The sequence below is a fragment of the Tursiops truncatus genome, chromosome 2 (assembly GCF_011762595.2).
Source record: "Tursiops truncatus isolate mTurTru1 chromosome 2, mTurTru1.mat.Y, whole genome shotgun sequence".
NCBI lineage: Eukaryota > Metazoa > Chordata > Mammalia > Artiodactyla > Delphinidae > Tursiops > Tursiops truncatus.
The window spans coordinates 157,832,328-157,850,928 of NC_047035.1; the positions used below are offsets into that span (position 1 = coordinate 157,832,328).

Genomic DNA, 18,601 nt, shown 5'->3' on the forward strand with positions numbered 1-18,601 from the left:
AAACATGCATAGAATTATATAATTCTTAACAAATTTCTTTTAAAAGCAGTACAAGAAAATTACATATTATTCTATCTTTCAGTTCAAACACTCAAACTTATTTTTGGCTTTGCTTTTTTATAACTCTCAACGTCCTTTCATTCAGTCTCATAAAAGCAGAATAAACTTAATTTTGCATCCTTCAAGTAAATGTATGTGTAGTGGATCTGGGTGACATCTTTGTTCATATCTTTCCCAGTTTCCCCCAGTTTAGCTGGTATTAGTTGCCTTGTCAATAATCTCTCTCTCTCTCTCTCTTTTTTTTTTTTTTTGGTCAGCATAAATTTCCTTTAATAATTCCTCCATTTCCAGTAGGATTTCATTTTGAGGTTTAACGTATCAAGCCAGTATAAAGTTTTACAGTTTTAGTAATTCTGGATTCCGAGTCCTTTAAGATGAAAATGGATGTGCAAAGTTTACTTAAGAAATTTCATTTTCTTCGTTTGTAACATCTAAGTCTTCATCCTCTTCATCATCATCTTCTGCTTGTTGATCCTTTCTTAGTCAACAGGTGGATACCTGTCCTGTTCCAGATGCACACTTAGCTGACACTGATCTCTGAAGACGTGACTTTGAATTTGCTCTTATGATATCTAAATGGGATGAACAATCTGGTGGATACAGAGAATTTCAGAAAACTCTAAATCTTCTTCACCCATCTTTTGTGTATTTTGGTAGGTAGTAGTGGAGACGTCTAAAGCTTTGCCGTGAAATAACATTTCGATAGTGATAAATTCTGAAAATATAGTCTTTATATTCTTTGTTTTCTGCTTTTCAAAATTGTCAGTAGTTTCCTCCAGATGACGAGTTGTTCTAGTAGCATACATTGTAGCTCTTTGTAATCCAGCTTCTTTTTAAAAAATTAATTAATTTATGTTTGGTTGCATTGGGTCTTCATTGCTGTGCGCGGGGTTTCTCTAGTTGCAGCAAGGGGGGCTACTCTCTGTTGCGGTGTGCGGGCTTCTCATTGCGGTGGCTTCTCTTGTTGCGGAGCACAGGTTCTAGGCGTGCGGGCTTCAGTAGTTGTGGCACACGGGCTTCAGTAGTTGTGGCACACGGGCTCAGTAGTTGTGGCTTGCGGGCTCAGCAGTTGTGGCTCGTGGGCTCTAGAGCGCAGGTTCAGTAGTTGTGGTGCACGGGCTTCATTGCTCTGCAGCATGTGGGATCTTCCCGGACCAGGGCTTGAACCCGTGTCCCCTGCAGTGGCAGGTGGATTCTTAACCACTGTGCCACCAGGGAAGTCTCTGTAATTCAGTTTCTGCCTGTGAAATAACATGTCAATCAGATGGGTTTCTCTGACGTGTTCTTTCTGAGTTAACTGTTTAGCTCCTCAATTCTTTGCCATTAATGTTGCTTTGAGGTCATCTGCTTTCATTTTTACAGTGGTTCTGTAACCGAAAGTGGGGTCCAGCTGCTTGCTGCTCAAAAGTCATTATAAAGAGGCCAGTCTGGTGGAAAGGAAACTTTTGCTTTATTTTGAATGCCGGCAACCGGTGGGGAGGACGGACGCCTATCCAAAGGCCGACTCCCCCCACTGACAGTCAGAGGGCAAGAGCTTTTATAGGTGCAGGGAGGGGGTTACATGCAGAAGCAGCACAGTCAGCTCTGACCGTCATCTTGACATTGATCATCGGTGGTCTGATCAGCGTCATCTTGATTGTTTTAGGTACAGTTAACCTTTAGTTCCAGGGTTGGTTTGTTTCCATTTCTTTGAGGCCGATTCTCGGAATTGTGGCAGCTTATGTCATGACTACAGTCTGGTCATCATGTAGTTAACTTCTTCCACCTGGTGGGGTTTTCAGTACCTATAAGACAGCTCACAGGATATGGCGCAGAATGTGATCTATGGCCCTTGAGGAGGAACCAAAGGTCCTTGACTTTGCTTAATGACTCAACTATTATAATTTGGTCTCCTTTGACTGTTTTCCTTTGTTTCTGCATTTCTCACTTCTCGGATTAAGCTTATTCTTTGGCTAATGTTTTTCCACAGACAAAAGGCAGGCTGAGGACATGGGGGGCACAGGGTCCTGCTCCCTTCCACTTCCAGAAGCTTGCAAAGGTTCGACTACTTCGGCTTCAACTCTTTCAGCCTCTGCTTGTCGATAATCCTGAAGTTTGGCAAACTCATCAGCCAAGTTTTTCAGGCCCTGCTTTAAATTTGGGGTCTCCATAGAGGCTCACGCGTTGATGTCATTCCCCAGGAGGTCTGCTCTGTCTCCGCACATAAGCAGCAGCGATCTGGCACAAAACGTTTCTCGTCCCAGTTTTCCAAGCTATGCCTCCACATCTGGCCTCGCGTGTGGTGGGAGACCCCGGGCTGGGGCCCAACCACAGGGGCTCCGAGGTGCCCAGGCATGCACGGCAGACGCGAGAGCCCTTCAATGATCTCTTAAATTCAAGCAGATTTGGGGTCCAAGTTCGAAAGCAGGATAATGCTGATTTTTCACAGCATAACATGCTTTGTATTTTCTTTCCCATCCGGCTTTTGAAAAACTGCTGAAGTCTTCCAACAAGACCTATTCAGGCAATTGTATAAACCAAGGCATAACCAGTCCTTGATTTACAGACAGCTGCTGATGCAATAAGCACTGATTAACAGCCAAGGGCTGTGTCAGGAAATTGCTCACTCCCCTTCCATGTCTGTCTGTGTCCATCACTGCTGGGGATGCTCAGACCTGAATCTCCCTGCTGCTGGGGATGCCTGGTGCTTTATCTCCCTCAACTCAACCTGGAGACTCTTTGAAAGAGACTCTCTGCAGAAAGAATGTCCCCACTCCCACCGTTGGCCTCCCTGGGAAATACCCACTGTGTTCTTGGTCCCAGGAACCAAAACTTGTAGCCTGTCTCCAGGACCTTGGGAGTGCATGGCAGCAAGGTTGTAGGGCCTGCTCCATCGGGAACAGGGCTGGGAGCGCTGGCAGGGCTAGAACCCTGTGCAGGGGTCTGGGCAGGCCTTGGTACCTGGGAGAGGGTGCCCTTTAGCATCAGTGAATTGGCTCCAGATGGGAATGTGAGCCAAGGTGTCAACAGGTCTTCTGAGTTTTCAAGAGAAGCCCCAAATCTCCTAACTCAAGAAAAGGTCAACATGCTGTCGGGGACAACAAAAATCTGTCTGGGGCTCCTATGCCCATTTGTGATCTGGCGTGCATCTGCATTAGGGTCGGGGAACAGAGCCTCGATTTTGAGCAAAGTTGCTATGTGAAAACTCATTAGAAGTTTCAGAAAATCAACCGTCAAATGAACTTCTGGAACACAGCCCTGTAAGTGATAATCCAGACATGTGTACCGTTACTTTACATGCTGTGTTTCCACTGCCTCCCTAAGTCTTTGTAATAATTCAATACAATACAGGAAACCAAGGTTCTTGGACTTGCCCAATAACACATGACCTTCAACAGGCAGAGGCAAGCTCGGATCAGATCTCTTTACTGCAGTCTCACACTTTCTACCACACCCGGCTGCTGGAAGGGCACCTTAGCATTCACTGCAAAGAAGTCACGCCTGACTGTGGAGCACATAAGCAATGAAATATATGGTCAGAGATGAGTTTTATGTGGATTCATGTCTTTTAGTCAAGAATTATGAATCCAACTTCATGAAGAGTAAAATATATTGTCGAAAGCAAAACTTTTTAACAACTGACTCCAAGAACCAGTTTGTCTAAATAGCTATAATTTAGTAATGATTTGATTTTAAAACCCCAAGTTAAAATTTCAGTGTGTCTCAGAATCGCCCATTGTTCTGAGAAGCAAATCATTTAAAAATACAGTTAACTCTCTTTTATTCTACTCTACGAAATTAAACATACCTCAAGCAAGGACTCCTTGTTCTTCGCATTCATTTTCTCGTTTGTTTCCTTGCTTTCTTTTTTTCCTCTGTTATCCAAGTAAAAATTCTAAATAAAATAGTAAAAGGTCAGATCAGTAAGTGTTCATTACCATGGTAGCCACTGCACGGAACTCGCAGTCTTGCTGGAGAGAGGAGACATACCTGGAGGAAGTAAACTGTCGACCACAGTGTATGGTCTCTGTCAATCAAGTGCTTATGGAGGGACTTGCTAAGTGCTGACCACTGCTGGTCAGAAGTAACACCTTCCCTTCCTCCCAGAGTGCACATTCAATGAAGAAACAAGCAAAGAGAGAGACCACTAGCAAAGGATACAATGTCATTTAATTGTTAAATTCCATGGTCTAGAACATGAGTCAAATGCTGGAAGCTGGGAGACCCCAGTGCCCTTGGAAGAGCCCAGAACCGGAGGATGGTAGAGCCCGTGTCCCATGTCCCAGGCCTTTGATCACCATGTAGGATCCCAAGGCCTTGAGTTCTAGAGATTCTGGCTTATCTAGAGAAGCATGAAATGTGGATTTTTATAAGCGTTGGCAACTAATTTTAATTTTTAAAAACGACGTGGGTCAATCACAACATAAAGTTTGCTACTTGGCAACTTCTAAGGACAGAGAGAAGCAGAAAGGGCATTTCTGGAAAGAGAACCAGCTTAGCAAAAGAAAGAAAGACCACAGTTTAGAAGCACTCACGATTTAGGGGGGTACCTATTACATGCCAGATCCTCAGCCAGACGCTTTGCAAACATCACCCCCAATCCTAACAGCAAGACTGTGAGGTAAGTGACAGTGCCCCCATTTTACAGGTTAGGAAACCGAGGCTCAGCAAGGTTAAACAGCTAGGGCACTGCACCCTGAATGAACACCAGGGGCTGAGTGTGTATGATGTGTGTGCCCTTACCACCACACCACACTACCCCTGAAATTGAAGTCAGTGAAGTTCAAGGGCAGAGAGACTAAACCTACTCTAATTCCAGCAGCTCCCGACTCAGGGAAGCAGGACCCTCGCCCTCTCCCATGATTACCTCTTTGGAACATCTGTTTGTGGATTGTGTCAGGCGTGACCACTGCCACAGTCAAAGTATTTAGCACTTTTATGTGGAAATGTAGAGTCTGTAAGATAGTGCCTGAAAAAAATGTATTAAAACTAGAACGTATACTCCTGGTGCATAGTGACTAAATTAAGGACCCTCCTGAGTCTAAACACAAATGTTTATTGACACGATGGGGGTGTTTCTCCAAGTGTGATCCCCAGACCACCTTGATGCTCCATGAAATGCATGTTCCTGGGCTCCCAACCTACGGAACCGGAATCTCAGGGGGCCTGGGAATCTACACTCCAACACACTTCCTGGATGATTTTTACTTACACTGAAGTTTGAGAACAGAGTGTATTGGACAGAGAGGAAGCAAACCGCAGGCAAATAAAATTTGCAGAATTAGGAGATCTCCTAGAAATACAATGCATAACAATGGCAACTTGCTAACTTAAACAGAGGAAATAAATCAAGTACAACTCCTTCCATAATTCTTATTGAATTATCTTTTAATATGTTTTTTTTTTTTCTTTTTTTTGCTGTACGTGGGCCTCTCACTGTTGTGGCCTCTCCCATTGCGGAGCACAGGCTCCGGATGCACAGGCTCAGTGGCCATGGCTCACGGGCCCAGCCGCTCCGCGGCATGTGGGATCTTCCCGGACCGGGGCAGGAACCCGTGTCCCCTGCATCGGCAGGCGGACTCTCAACCACTGCGCCACCAGGGAAGCCTTAATGTGTTTTTAAAGAAACTTTTACGTGTTATTTGAAAGGACGCATAGTGTGAATTAGTGTGATTACTCTATAGGGCTTGGAAACGATTCTAATTTTACGTGTTTGGCTTGAGGACGGTGACTAATGTGATATGTAACGTATGCCACCTGCCAGAACTCTACACTGAGGCCTTACAGGTATGCTTGTCATTTCATCCTCACAGGAACTCCACAGTGTAGGTGCGATTGCTGTTTCACAGATAAGGAAACAGAAGGATTAAGTGATTTGCCCAAGGACAATTAGTGCCAGAGCTTTGAGTTTTTCATGACTTTTCTGAGCATTAAAATGCTCTAAACACCATAGGAGAGAACCCAGTATGACAGTGTGGATGGGCTTAATACCACTGAACTGCACACTTAAAAGTGGTTAAAATGGTAAATTCTATGTGTATTTTATGTGTGTTTTGCCAAAAACAAACAAACAAAAAGTGATGACCTAGTTGAGAGTGAATGCAGAGTGTGCTCCTAGCAAGCACACTTGCTTTAGGGCCCTAGAAAAAGTGTGAGCCTGTATGAGTTGAAAGAATGGACAGAGACCGTGAGGGAGACTCCAGGGCATGTGTGTTTCATCATCATCTGGGAAAAGGAGGGCACGTGTCGCCCTCTGCAGGACAAATGAAGGAAGAGCCTTTCTAAACATGAAGGGTCTCATTTTATGAAGTTATCGTGGAGGGTCAGGACGTAGCCGTGTCTTCTCTGAGACCCCTCTCACTTTTTCGGCTTCTGAATACCTTTTTTCCCCCTTCCAAGTGATAGTGCTATATTGTGTTTTTGTTTTAATGAAAATGCAAAAAACACAAAGAAAATCCAAGCTGGAGATCACGCAGGGCAGTCCTTAGAAAGGATGGATTGCTCTTGGGTAAGAATTTGGAGTGCTCCGTAGCAAGCAGCAGAATTCAAAAGTTAATTATCTGTTGGGGACAATCTGAGCAGAACAGTAAGGGAACTTTAAAATGGGAAATGAGACTTTCAGTGACAGCCTGCCTCTTTTTCTCACAGCTTCTGAAAATGCAAGATTTGAGAGCAGCAGGATAGGACAGAAACAGCAAATATGTTTCATTTTTAATATCGCCTTTCTGGAATAAAGAGTAAATCAAATAAACACTTATCAATCCACGAGTAAATATTTGTGAGTGCCCTTTGCATGTAAAATATCACTGTTCTTAAGAATCTTTCTATCACACTGAAAAGATAAATATAAGTAGACGGCTATATATCTGTAGATGGGGGAACCATATAAGACACTGCATAAATGCAAAATGAGCTAAGTTCTATAGGTTTTCAGAGAGGAAGAACTCACTGTGAACTGAGATGATTAAGACTTACAGAGGAGGTCAAAGTTGGAACTTTGCCTTGAGAGATGTTCATATTCAGGTAGGGGAAAAGGAATAAAGAGAGCGTGCAGGGCAGGAGGAAAAGCATGGAAAAAGGCCCAGAGTTAGATAAATATTGGGGCTCTTTGAAGCAACCTAAATGTCCATCGACAGATGAATGGATAAAGATGTGATATATATTTATACAATGGAATACGACTCAGCCATCAAAAGAATGAAATAATGCCATTTGCAACAACATGGATGGACCTAGAGATTATCATACTAAGTGAAGTAAGTCAGACAGAGAAAGGCAAATATCATATGCTATCACTTATTTGTGGAATCTAAAGAAAAGGATACAAATGAACTTATTTACGAAACAGAAATAGACTCACAGACATAGAAAACAAACTTATGGTTACTAAAGGGGATGGGGGGCTGAGTGGGACAGATAAAGTAGTAGTCTGGGATTAACATCCACCCAGAACTATATATAAAATAGGTAAACAAGGACCTACTGTATAGCACAGGGAACTCTACTCAACATCTTATAATAACCTGTAATGGAAAATAATCTGAAAAAATATATGTACCTATGTATGTATAACTGAATCACTTTGCTGTACACCTGAAACTAACACAACACTATAAATGAACTATACTTCAATTTAAAAAAAATACTGGGTGCCTTTGGAGCACCTGTGAACAAGCAGCCTGGCTAGAGCTGGGGTACACCTGATGAAGACCTGACCATCACTCCCAATTCTTCTCTTCCGCCCTGGGTCAGAATTCACCGATGCCCGTCATCTAGTGATGACCGTGCAGTGCCTCCCCCGAGAATGGCCGGAGCTCATTTCCTTGCCCCCCTATGTTGGGTCTGGCCACGTGACTTGCTTCGGCCAACAGAACGTGGGTGGAAGGGACAGTGCCTCCATCTAAGCAGAGGACCTGAGAGGCGGCGTTGTGTGTTTCCACTCATTCTCCGGCGCGCTCGCCTTTCACCAGGAGAGTGTGTCAAGGTGGCTGCTGGTCCGAGGACAAGAAGAGGCACGTGAACTCCCTGGATCTGACGCACATTCTGGAGCCGTGGACAGAGGACCCGACGACCTGCAGGCCCCAGACAGAGGAAACACCTGCTACTCTAAGCCACTGGGATTCTGAGGTTGTGTTCATGTCTCCAACCCTGACTGATACACATGCCCACACTGGTTGCTCAGGGGCTCTGGGGCACTGAAGTCAAGAGCAGACTTTCTTTTAAAATAGGAGCCCCTCCTGGAGGCCGTAAATGTGACGCCTGTATGATTTTCCTTCCAGCTGGGCCTGGTCCCGGATGGTCAGAGATGAACCTTGGCAGGACAGGGAGGTTGGAAAAGAGGAGGGACGCCATGAGGTCATTTTCCCCCACAGTGGCTGGTACCCTTCTACACCCGAGGGGAAGTGTGACATTGTGGTTCTCTCTCTGCTCCTCACTCGTGCAACCAAATAAACCATCACCACCACCAAATTTTGGTTAAGAAACAACAAACGGAATGAAAATTGCCTGAAATATCAATAGTGATGATTGTCGGAATGTGTGGATGATTTAACTTTCCTTTCTTCTACTTTTCAGTTTTTTTCCCAATAAACTGATATTAATTTTGAAGTCAGAAACATAAAGGATGTTACTAAAAGAAATGAACAGCTGTACAGCAAGCAGGCGACCTTACATTAATATGTTTTCCCAATACCTTCTCTGAAAATGAGATTCTTCGGGCTCCTAGCAAGAACAGCCAATGTTAACACCAGGGTTTGTCTCCCTCTCCAGACACAGACCTCAGGCCTCACGCATCTCTTTTGGTTTCGGGCCCCCACTGGTCTTTGCCAGTGAGAGCTGTATGTCAACGCAGCTGGGAAAACAAAACTCTTTGGGTTACGGCTGAGTTTCATTTGTTCATCTGAACATCTGGCACTCTTTTAGGATGAGCAGACCACCCTGTGATTACAGTCAACTGGGAAGAGGAACTTTCCTAACGCCAACCAGACTGAGAAACTAGGAGAAACTCAGCTGCTTCGTCAACAAAGTTGCTTTAATTAGGACAGTAAGGTTCTACTGCCCCAACCTACTTTACCCCAAAGAGGCAGGACCACGTGGGCAAAAGGGTCCCTGTCCTGACTCCATGCTTTAGAGGGTCCCTACTCTGCCCCTAACCTCAGGGTATTTCTATTCCCCTACACTGTGAACCTAAAACTGCTCTTAAAAATAGTCTATTATCTGGACTTCCCTCATGGCGCAGTGGTTAAGAATCCGCCTGCCAATGCAGGGGACACGGGTTCAAGCCCTGGTGCAGGAAGATCCCACATGCTGTGGAGCAACTAAGCCCACGCGCCCCAACTACTGAGCCTGCGCTCTAGAGCACGCAAGCCACAACTAGTGAACCCATGCGCCACAACTACTGAAGCCTGCATGCTTAGAGCCCGTGCTCCGCAACAGGAGAAGCCATCACAGTGAGAAGCCCGCGCACCGCAATGAAGAGTAGCCCCCCTCGCCGCAACTAGAGAAAGCCTGCGCTCAGCAACGAAGACCCAACGCAGCCAAAAATAAATTAGTTAATTTATGTTAAAAAAATAGTCTATTAAAAAAAAAGCTTACTCGTGTGCTTTGTAAACGGATGCTGCCGGGAATCAAATGGCGTGGAACTGCATTTCGGTCCCACTGGCTGGCTTATTAAAATGCCAGAACTGATAACACGCTGGACACTGCATTCTCGGCATCTATTTAAACTTGCGATGAAAAGTTCTGAAACATTTTTTTGCATGTCAACATACAAATGTGTGAGGCGGTACATCACTTCTCAAACTTGTTCTAGGGGGTTTGCAAGCACAAAAGTTTGATCTTCATTCATAGAGGCAGGCTTCATAGAGGTCAGCCATAAGGGGCTGTGTGGGAAGAGAGTAAGGGGGTCACTGAGAAGGAGGGAGAGGACACAGCTTGTGGAGGGACAGAGGGACAGGAGCTAGAGGTCCGAGGGAGATCCGGAGCAAAGATGCTCTCGACTGTGGTCCCCACAATATTCCTTTCCAGTGCCAGCCCGAGAAGCCTGGTCATGCTTCCATGAGATGCCCCTGTATCCTTTCAAGAATCATGTTAAAAAGTTCCAGGTAGAGCAGTTTCTCATGACCAAGCGATCCCCAGTGCCAGTTATGGAAATGTCTGCACACCCAGGAGTCAGCAGTAGCTCTGAAGAACCACTGATAGTCTTGGATCCTCTTCAAGGTTCACGAGTGAGACTCCTATGTGGTTCCTTCCTCTTGGGCATGAAGCTAAACCAGTGATGTCCCAAAGTAGCTATTCAATGGGTGGGGTGTAACAGCAGCCAGCAGGAGAATTCATGACTCTGCTTTTCCTCCTTTAAAAATGAGGTGATCTGGGACTTCCCTGGTGGCCCAGTGCTTAAGAATCCGCCTGCCAATGTAGGGGACACGGGTTCAAGCCGTGGTCTGGGAAGATCCCACATGCTGTGCAGCAACTAAGCGCGTGTGCCACAACTACTGAGCATGTGTGCCACAACTACTGAGTCCGTGTGAGTCTGTGTGCCACAGCTGCTGAGGTCCGCGCGCCTAGAGCCCGTGCTCTGCAATGAGAGAAGCCACTGCAATGAGAGGCCCGTGCACGCAACAAGGAGTGGCCCCCACTTGTCGCAACTGGAGAAAGCCCTCACACAGCAACGAAGATGCAACACAGCCAAAAATAAATGAATAAAATAAATAAAATTTTTTAAAAGGTTTAAAATTTTTTTTTAATTTAAAAAATTAAAAAAAATAAAAATGAAGTGATCTGCTATTACCTCTCTAAGTATAGACCAGTCATCCTGGGGAAATTCCTTCCTAATTAAGCATCTTTTGGTCCACAAATTTGCAGGATCTGGTTTCTCTCCGTCACCTTATTACAGATAACTTTTGTTAAATTAATTAGACAAGGAGGCCACTGGACTGCGGGGACTCCAGTGCCGGGCAGCCTACGTAAGCAAACCCAAATCTAAGCCTCAAGGTTACAAAAAACCGAAACCTAAGGGCATCCGATCACAAACAGTTACCTAGGCTACAATCAAATAATTTCCTTTCTTGGTTTCTGTACCTTCTCTCTGTAAGTCTCTCCCCTGGTTCTTAGCTGAGGAGTGCTCCTAATGACTTCTGATTTGGTTCTGCCGGATTCGAATCGAATTTTGTTCAAATAAACTCTTAAATTTTTTTAATATGCTTCAGTTCATCTTTTCTTATAGGTGACCGCTGAATTTCGGTTGGCATCAAATGACTTGACTTTTATATATAACGTCGCGATATTGCAAGCGGTTTTCATGCTGGATTTAACCTTGCAAGGTGGGAAGTACAGCCGTATCACATTGTACAAATAGAAACGCTGAATTCAGGTGTCATCAGAAAGCCTGCTAAGACCACACAGTCAGCAGGTGACACTTGAGACACAGGTGAACAACATCACTTTTCAAGTCATGGGTGGAGGCGGTGCTTTGCATGTGTGCCTGCAAAGCACACCACTGATGTCCCCAAATCTTTATTGATGGTTGTTTCTAATATTTGAGCTCAAAACCCCCCTTTGCATTCATTTTACTGCCGCCTGCCTAGACTTATCCCCGCAGGTAAGTAGTTTGTAAGAGAATCCTATTAAGTACTAAGGATTTCAGTGTTGTAAAATTTCATGAAATTTTACATAATTTTGTATGGTTTAGTAATTTTCCAGGAGAACTGATACTCTGGGCCACAGAAGCTCTTTCTCAGTCAAGCTGCAAATACTAATCCGTATTTTACATAACAAACAGGCTATGGGGAGGCCAAGAACAGACTGACTTTGGAGTCATGAATGCAGATTCCAAGGAGAAAGACAGAATCTGAACTCTCAAGCACTCCAGGGATCTACACCTGCAGACCTATGAGAGCAGGCACCACTGTCTCTAAGGGCGCAGAGGATGTCATTTACCATGTAAAACAATGTGACTGTCAGCACACGGTTCTTCAGGAATGGTGGCCCAGGCCAGGCCTATTCATCCACTATTACAGAGACAGCAAAAGAATAAATGGGGGCTTATTCTGATCCGGGCCTCTGGCAATCAGTTTCTTCTCATTGTGGGAAACTGAGTCAGTGTAGTAACTTCTGAATCAGTTGTTTCCATTTGTGGTATCATCCTGCTAGCCGTATTCAATTTACCTTGTCTGAGGACATCCTCAGTCACTACCAATTTCATTCCAGGTTTCCTATAGTCTTGAGAGCTCTGAACAGAAGACTCAACCTATGGAAACCACTCATCAAAGTCCCCAATGAGTCTTAAGATCAAACAAAGGCTTCCTTTCTATCTTTGATCTCAGTTTTCTCATCTGTAAAGAGGAATAGCAATATATCCTTCTTATAGTTGTAAAGATTGGAGATAATACTTGCAAAGCTTCTAGCCTAGCATAGAGTAGCTATTAATAGTTTCTAGCAATTTCCCTCCTTCCCTGGATCGTCAGTTTATCCCTCTGCATTTGATAAAACGTAGCTTTTGTTATAAACTCCCATGAAAGTAAGTTCTTAGGCTTTTCCAGCAAGCGGCCTGAGGTGACCTCTAAAAATGGTTTGCTATTCACTTGATCCAGAAAACCCCACAAAATCACGCACATCAAGAGGTTCAACTCTTCGTGCTCACTTTAAGAACACTCGTGAAACTGCCCAGGCCAATACGTGTGTGCGTATCCGAAAAGCCACCAAGTATCTGAAGGAGGTCACTATAAAGAAGCAACGTGTGCCATTCTGTCATTACAATGGCGGAGTTGGTAGGTGTGCCCAGGCCAAACAGTGGGGCTGGACGCAGGGTCGGTGGCCCAAAAAAAGTGCTGAATTTTTACTGCACATGCTCAAAAATGCAGAGAGTAAGGCTGAACTTAAGGGCGTAGATGTAGATTCTCTGGTCATTGAGCAAATCCAGGTGAACAAAGCCCGCACAATGCAGTGCAGGACTTACAGAGCTCGTGGTCAGACCAAGCCATACACGAGCTCTCCCTGCCACACTGAGATGGGCCTTACTGAAAAAGAACAGATTGTTCTTAAACCAGAAGAGGAGGCTGCACAGAAGAAAAAGATATCCCAGAAGAAACTGAAGAAACAGAAACTTCTGGCCCGGGAATAAATGCCGCAAAAAATAAACGCAAATAAAAGTTAGAAAGAAAAAAAGTTCTTAGGTTTGATATCTTAAGAACTTAGAACCAATACTATCTCCAATACTATCTAATAGAAGTCAGCTCCTGTCACTATCTTCATCTCTAGAAGTTTTTTTACAATCACAGAGGAAAGTCCCTTAATGCAAGGTAAGTTTGGGGGGGATATTGGGAAAGTGACCAAAATCCAGTCAATTCTCTTTTTCCTTGTAAATAAATACCATGGAGTTGGAGAACAGGTGAGATGGGGATGTCAAAGGCAGAAAGATTTTTACTCATCTCATGAGAAGAGAAAAACAACACAAGGAAAAATTTAGAAGCATGTCTCTAGTAACGTTTATAGGTAAAATATTGCCCATCTGATAGAAAACACGAAAGTAAAAATGTGTACATTTCATGCTGAATTTATGGAGGGTGAAATGAGACTTTTTTTTGAAGGAGAAGGAGAAACTCAGCAATGTTTAAAATCTAGTTCATCATGTTTATATCCCAACCTATTTCTCTTCTCATGCTTCCTACCGAAGGGAAGGGCATCAGGATCTATCTAATTCCCGAGCGGGGAATCAGTGTCACCCGTGTCTGCTTCTATGCCTCCTTACTATACCAGCATCCAAGCGGTCACCATATTCTGCAAAATTCCATTACCTCCTGAGTCTCTCCCAATGCCCTTCAGTCCATCGTTATCTGTTCTTTCCGGGCTTCTGTAACCACCTCTCCATCACACGGCAGCTGCCACTTTTACTTTCTCCAAATCCATTCTCTGCTGTGCAATCACACTGATCTTCCCTCAACTCAACACTCTTCAACGGCTCCCTGCAAGCCTCAGGACGAAGCCCAGTGTCTTTAACACGATCTACAAAGCCCTTGATCATCTTGTTCCTGCTGCTCTCCAGTCCAAAGGAGGTCTTGCTAGGACCACATGATTTTGTTAAAAAACAATTTGATCAAGAACAAAATCACAGCAGAAACAACACGTTGATTCAAAATCTCCCCCACCACTTGTTTTTCAGGTCTTAGTGATTCGGATGCACTAAGTATTTAGTAGTGCTTAGTTTTTATGCATCTTCAAGCCTTTGGGACCATTTTTCAGACTTTTTCAAGTTTTTAAATTTTATCTCTATTTGATTCTTAGACAATTATGCTTGTTTGGCATCTATTCCTAAAGCTTTGGGGCTTGTGGCAAAGTATTAGAGAGTGAAGTGAGTGTAAATCAATGGCCTGATGCCATGGCTGCCGGCCAGGAAGACCAGGATCTGTTCCAGCATCCGTGAGTCCTAAGCGGGGTCGGACCTCCACCGGCTCTCACTGGCACTGGGATGCTGGGAATAAACGCAACACACTATAGGCTGAATGCAGTGAACAATACCCTGGAACACTGTCAGTGGCTTCAGAATCTTCTGTCATCTAATAAGCTTCTGCAGATGACAATTCACTCACTATCCCTACTTCCATAAATCATTTTTCTGCAAGAACGAACCCTAGACTTGAGCTCTTCCACCCACAGAGAGTGGGGCACGCTCCATGCCCCTCAATCATGACCACAAAGTTGAATGAATCCCATAGTGGCAAGAAAATGCAGCTTCATATAAAAGAAATATAGAATATAGCTAAACAGGCAAAGCAGGCATGAGTGGTTGAGGCTGGGTTTTTAAAAACAGCAAAATGTTGAAACAAGAAAAATCTCGAATAAACAACCTAACCTTATACCTAAAGCAACTAGAGAAAGAAGAACTAACAAAATCCAAAGTTAGTAGAAGGAAAGAAATCATAAAGATCAGAGCAGAAATAAACGAAATAGAGATGAAGAAAACAATAGCAAAGATCAATGAAACTAAAAACTGGTTCTTTGAGAAGATAAAAATAACAAAATGTTGGAACTTCCCTGGTGGCACAGTGGTTAAGGATCCACCTGCCAACGCAGGGGACACGGGTTCGATCCCTGGTCCAGGAAGATCCCACATGCCGCAGAGCAACTAAGCCTGTGCGCCACAACTACTGAGCCCACGTGCTGCAGCTACTGAAGCCCGTGAGCTTAGAGCCTGTGCTAGGCAACAAGAGAAGCCACCACAAAACAAGAGAAGACACCGCAAAATGAGAAGCCCACGCACTGCAACAAAGAGTAGCCCCTGCTTCCACAACCAGAGAGAAAGCCCGGGTGCAGCAGTGAAGACCCAACACAGCCAAAAACCCCAAAATGTTAAAAACTGAGTAACAGCCTGAAAATATATTTTAAACGAACCCCTTACAATCATGATTGCATGAACTGGTGATTGGAAACATTCATTTCTGACCTGCTTTTATTTTAACCAATATGCTATTTCTTTTTTTTTATTTTAATTTATTTTTATTTTTTTGGGTGCATTGGGTCTTTGTTGCTGTGTGCAGGCTTTCTCTAGTTGCGGCGATCAGGGGCTACTCTTCGTTGCAGTGCGCAGACTTCTCATTGCAGTGGCTTCTCTTGTTGCGGAGCACGGGCTCTAGTCACGTGGGCTTCAGTAGTTGTGGTACACAGGCTCAGTAGTAGTGGCTTGCAGGCTGTAGAGCGCAGGCTCAGTAGTTGTGGCACACGGGCTTAGTTGCTCCGCAGCATGTGGGATCTTCCTGGACCAGGGCTCAAACCCATGTCCCCTACGTTGGCAGGTGGATTCTTAACCACTGCGCCACCAGGGAAGCCCCCAATATGCTATTTCTATCAGTTTCTTTTCCACAATTTATCTGAATGCACTGTCACCCCTGTCCCTACCTCCTCCTCGTGGTCCAGCTGTACAATTTCCCATGACCTAAAAGAACTTCCCTCGTTCTTCTCGGACTTTGCACACACACCCCGCCTAGGATGCTCGCTTCTACTCTACTCTTCACCTGGTTAACTCCAACAGATTTCGCAGGTGAGCGCTTGAACACAACTTTGTGTGAGGAAACTTCCCTGCCCGCCATGCGCAGACAGTTGGCTGGAGATTTCCATGGGACAAGTCTAGGACATCCTTGTACGCATGATCTGAGGAAGCTTTTTCAAACATGGAGAACAACACTTTTTATTTTGTAGACTGTACGTAGAGTTGTACATTTTCTAGGCACTCTCTTGACTTATCCCGACATCCATAAGCACCAAATATGAACAATAAAGAACAGGGTATCTTTAAACTATGAAGTGTTAATGGCTCAGAGTGCGTCACATATATTGGATTAACGTAGCCAACGAGCTATAAGGACAGAAGAGGAGGATAAGTCAACAAAGAGGTATGTTTTGGATGCTGAATCAAAAGAAACAAAATGGATTATTTTCTCTCTGAATCCTTCAAGGGGCTCTTAGTTTACGTATGGCCTAAGAGTTGTTTGTGTTTCTTTGAAAGGAATACATTTGTGATATTTTGTGAGATGATGAATGAGCTGGTGAGTACACAGGTGACATTAAAAAATGGATATTTTATATGGTTTAACAATATACAAGTTATCTTACCTGGGGGTTTTTAAATACAGCGTATTTTTCCTCCTTCTCCAAAAACAGCACTTTATTTTCTGTGTCTCTTGTCCAGTCTGATAAGACTTCAACAACATTTTCATGGTCTTCAAAAAACCTTTCTGATAAAACAAGGAAAAGCATTCTTTCAGACCCAAGACATCAGGGTTTCCAACAGAGAAATAAGCTGGTGTTGAGTTAACACAATGCTTCATACTTCTCATCAGTTTCTAGAAATTCCTAATTCTTACATGATGTCACACTGTAACATCTCTATTATGTGTATTCTTCAGTCTCAGGTCTTCAACTTATTTTCCATTAAAAACATGGCAGATGAACCTACAATGTAGCGATAATGGTCAGCCATTGCTCTTTATTTCATGTTAGAATTTTTGACTATTTTAAATAGCCCCAGGTGGAGGCAACATCCTATATGGAAGGAGGCCAATTAAGCAATAATTGGGTAAACAACTTTGAATGAAATTGTGAGAAATTGTGAGATAAGTGATGAGTACTATAAAACATCACTCCCTAAAATGCTAAAAAACAATATATTTCGGAACCAACCCTAAACCTTCCTTTAGAGAGCTTTCAATTCTCTATTTGACTCACAGAGTTGAAGAAAACTTCAAGAGGTTATTTCTGTGCAGACCACTTCCTCCAGAAAGATGTGTACCCAAAGCTTCTAAAACATGTATTTCTGTATTCCAACAGGCTCTCCCAGGAGACAATTGTTCTATGAGTGGTATTAAGAATGAGAAGTAACAGGAGTATTTCTTTAATTGCTTTTTAGCTTTTTAAAAAAACTCAATCAACGTCTATCCACTGTCCTTTGCTCTTCGGGGCTGAGCCTCTTCCGCTAGACAAAGTGTCAGACATTGAGTGAGCGGGCAGTGATGTGAGGCCCGCGGCAGAGTTACCCTAGAGTATAAAGAAGTAAACTTTAAAGAGACATCGGCTGACAGACACCCAGGCTCTCCGACCATCTGCTCAGCTTGCTAATCATGCGGTAAGAAGTATCCTCCTGTCACTTTCTTTCCCTTTCGGATCTGCTAGAGAAGGAGCAGCAATAATGCTTACATTCCCCAAGGTCTGGCCACCTGCTCCAATCCGAGTCTCTGCCACAGATAAATGAAGAGGCAAGCATTGAACCTGACCTAAGGGAAGTGCTGCAGGGGGAGTCTTGATAGCCTTGAACCAAACTCTTCTTCGCAATAGACCAAAACCCATAATAAAGCAAACTCACAGGTTTTTTGGAGTACAGCCAATTGCTGGAACTGGGACTTACCGATTTGTAGTTCTGGATATATTTCATAAAGACACCAGTCCACATTGCAGTCACAATGGGTTTTCTCAAAAAGGTTGTCTAGAACATCTCGGGCTAATTGCCGCTCATCCACCATCAGTGACTTCGTGCTGTTATCATTCATGTGCACCTTGACAACGAGCTGAGGATAAAGCCACAGGGCAGCCAGTAAATTCAAGCAACTGTAGAAGGCCACCCACTGAGGTTAAGGTTTCAATGCTGCTATCTCTTCTGCGAATTTAAGTAAGAAGGTGTCCCACAAACTCACTCATATGCCAAGCACTTGTTTAAGGTGCCAGGAATATAAACGTAGAGAAAGAAACCAGTTCACAAAAACAGAAATAAATACACAATAAGCAAAGTCCCTGCCCGGCTTTCAGAGACTCTGCATCCTGGTGAGGGAGAGAGAAAACCAACACAACCCAAGAAGTGCTGCCTGCCGGCCTCCCTGACATCTGTCTGTTACTTCTTCCGGTTCATCTCAGAGCCCAGAAGCGTTGCTTAGCTGAAAGCCGTGCCGGTACCTTTATAATAAATTCTTCTGTCCTGCTTAGCTGGAGTTGGGTCCCATTTCATGCAACCCGAGAGTTCTATGACACAGGTTAAGACCAAGTTGGTTAATCTACAATTCTTTGAAGGTCGGAAGTTGCA

The 18,601-nt window shown here is 44.0% G+C and overlaps 1 protein-coding gene and 1 long non-coding RNA gene across 3 annotated transcripts in view; one reads left to right on the plus strand and one right to left on the minus strand.

The window, feature by feature from the left end:
* The window catches only part of APBB1IP (amyloid beta precursor protein binding family B member 1 interacting protein), a 103,371-nt gene that overhangs the window by 26,201 nt on the left and 58,569 nt on the right, over positions 1-18,601 (minus strand). For both annotated transcript variants that reach the window (XM_019933293.3, XM_004314263.4), the window contains exons 7-9: positions 17,933-18,092; positions 16,645-16,766; positions 3,848-3,934 (exon numbers count right to left, since the gene is read on the minus strand). In XM_019933293.3, the coding sequence (XP_019788852.1) occupies positions 3,848-3,934; positions 16,645-16,766; positions 17,933-18,092 (369 nt within the window). The remainder of the gene's footprint in view (positions 1-3,847; positions 3,935-16,644; positions 16,767-17,932; positions 18,093-18,601) is intronic.
* Positions 1-18,601, plus strand: part of LOC141278099 (uncharacterized) — a 48,559-nt gene that overhangs the window by 25,664 nt on the left and 4,294 nt on the right. The window contains exon 2 of the long non-coding RNA XR_012330394.1: positions 17,438-17,653. This is a non-coding gene — a long non-coding RNA (uncharacterized lncRNA). The remainder of the gene's footprint in view (positions 1-17,437; positions 17,654-18,601) is intronic.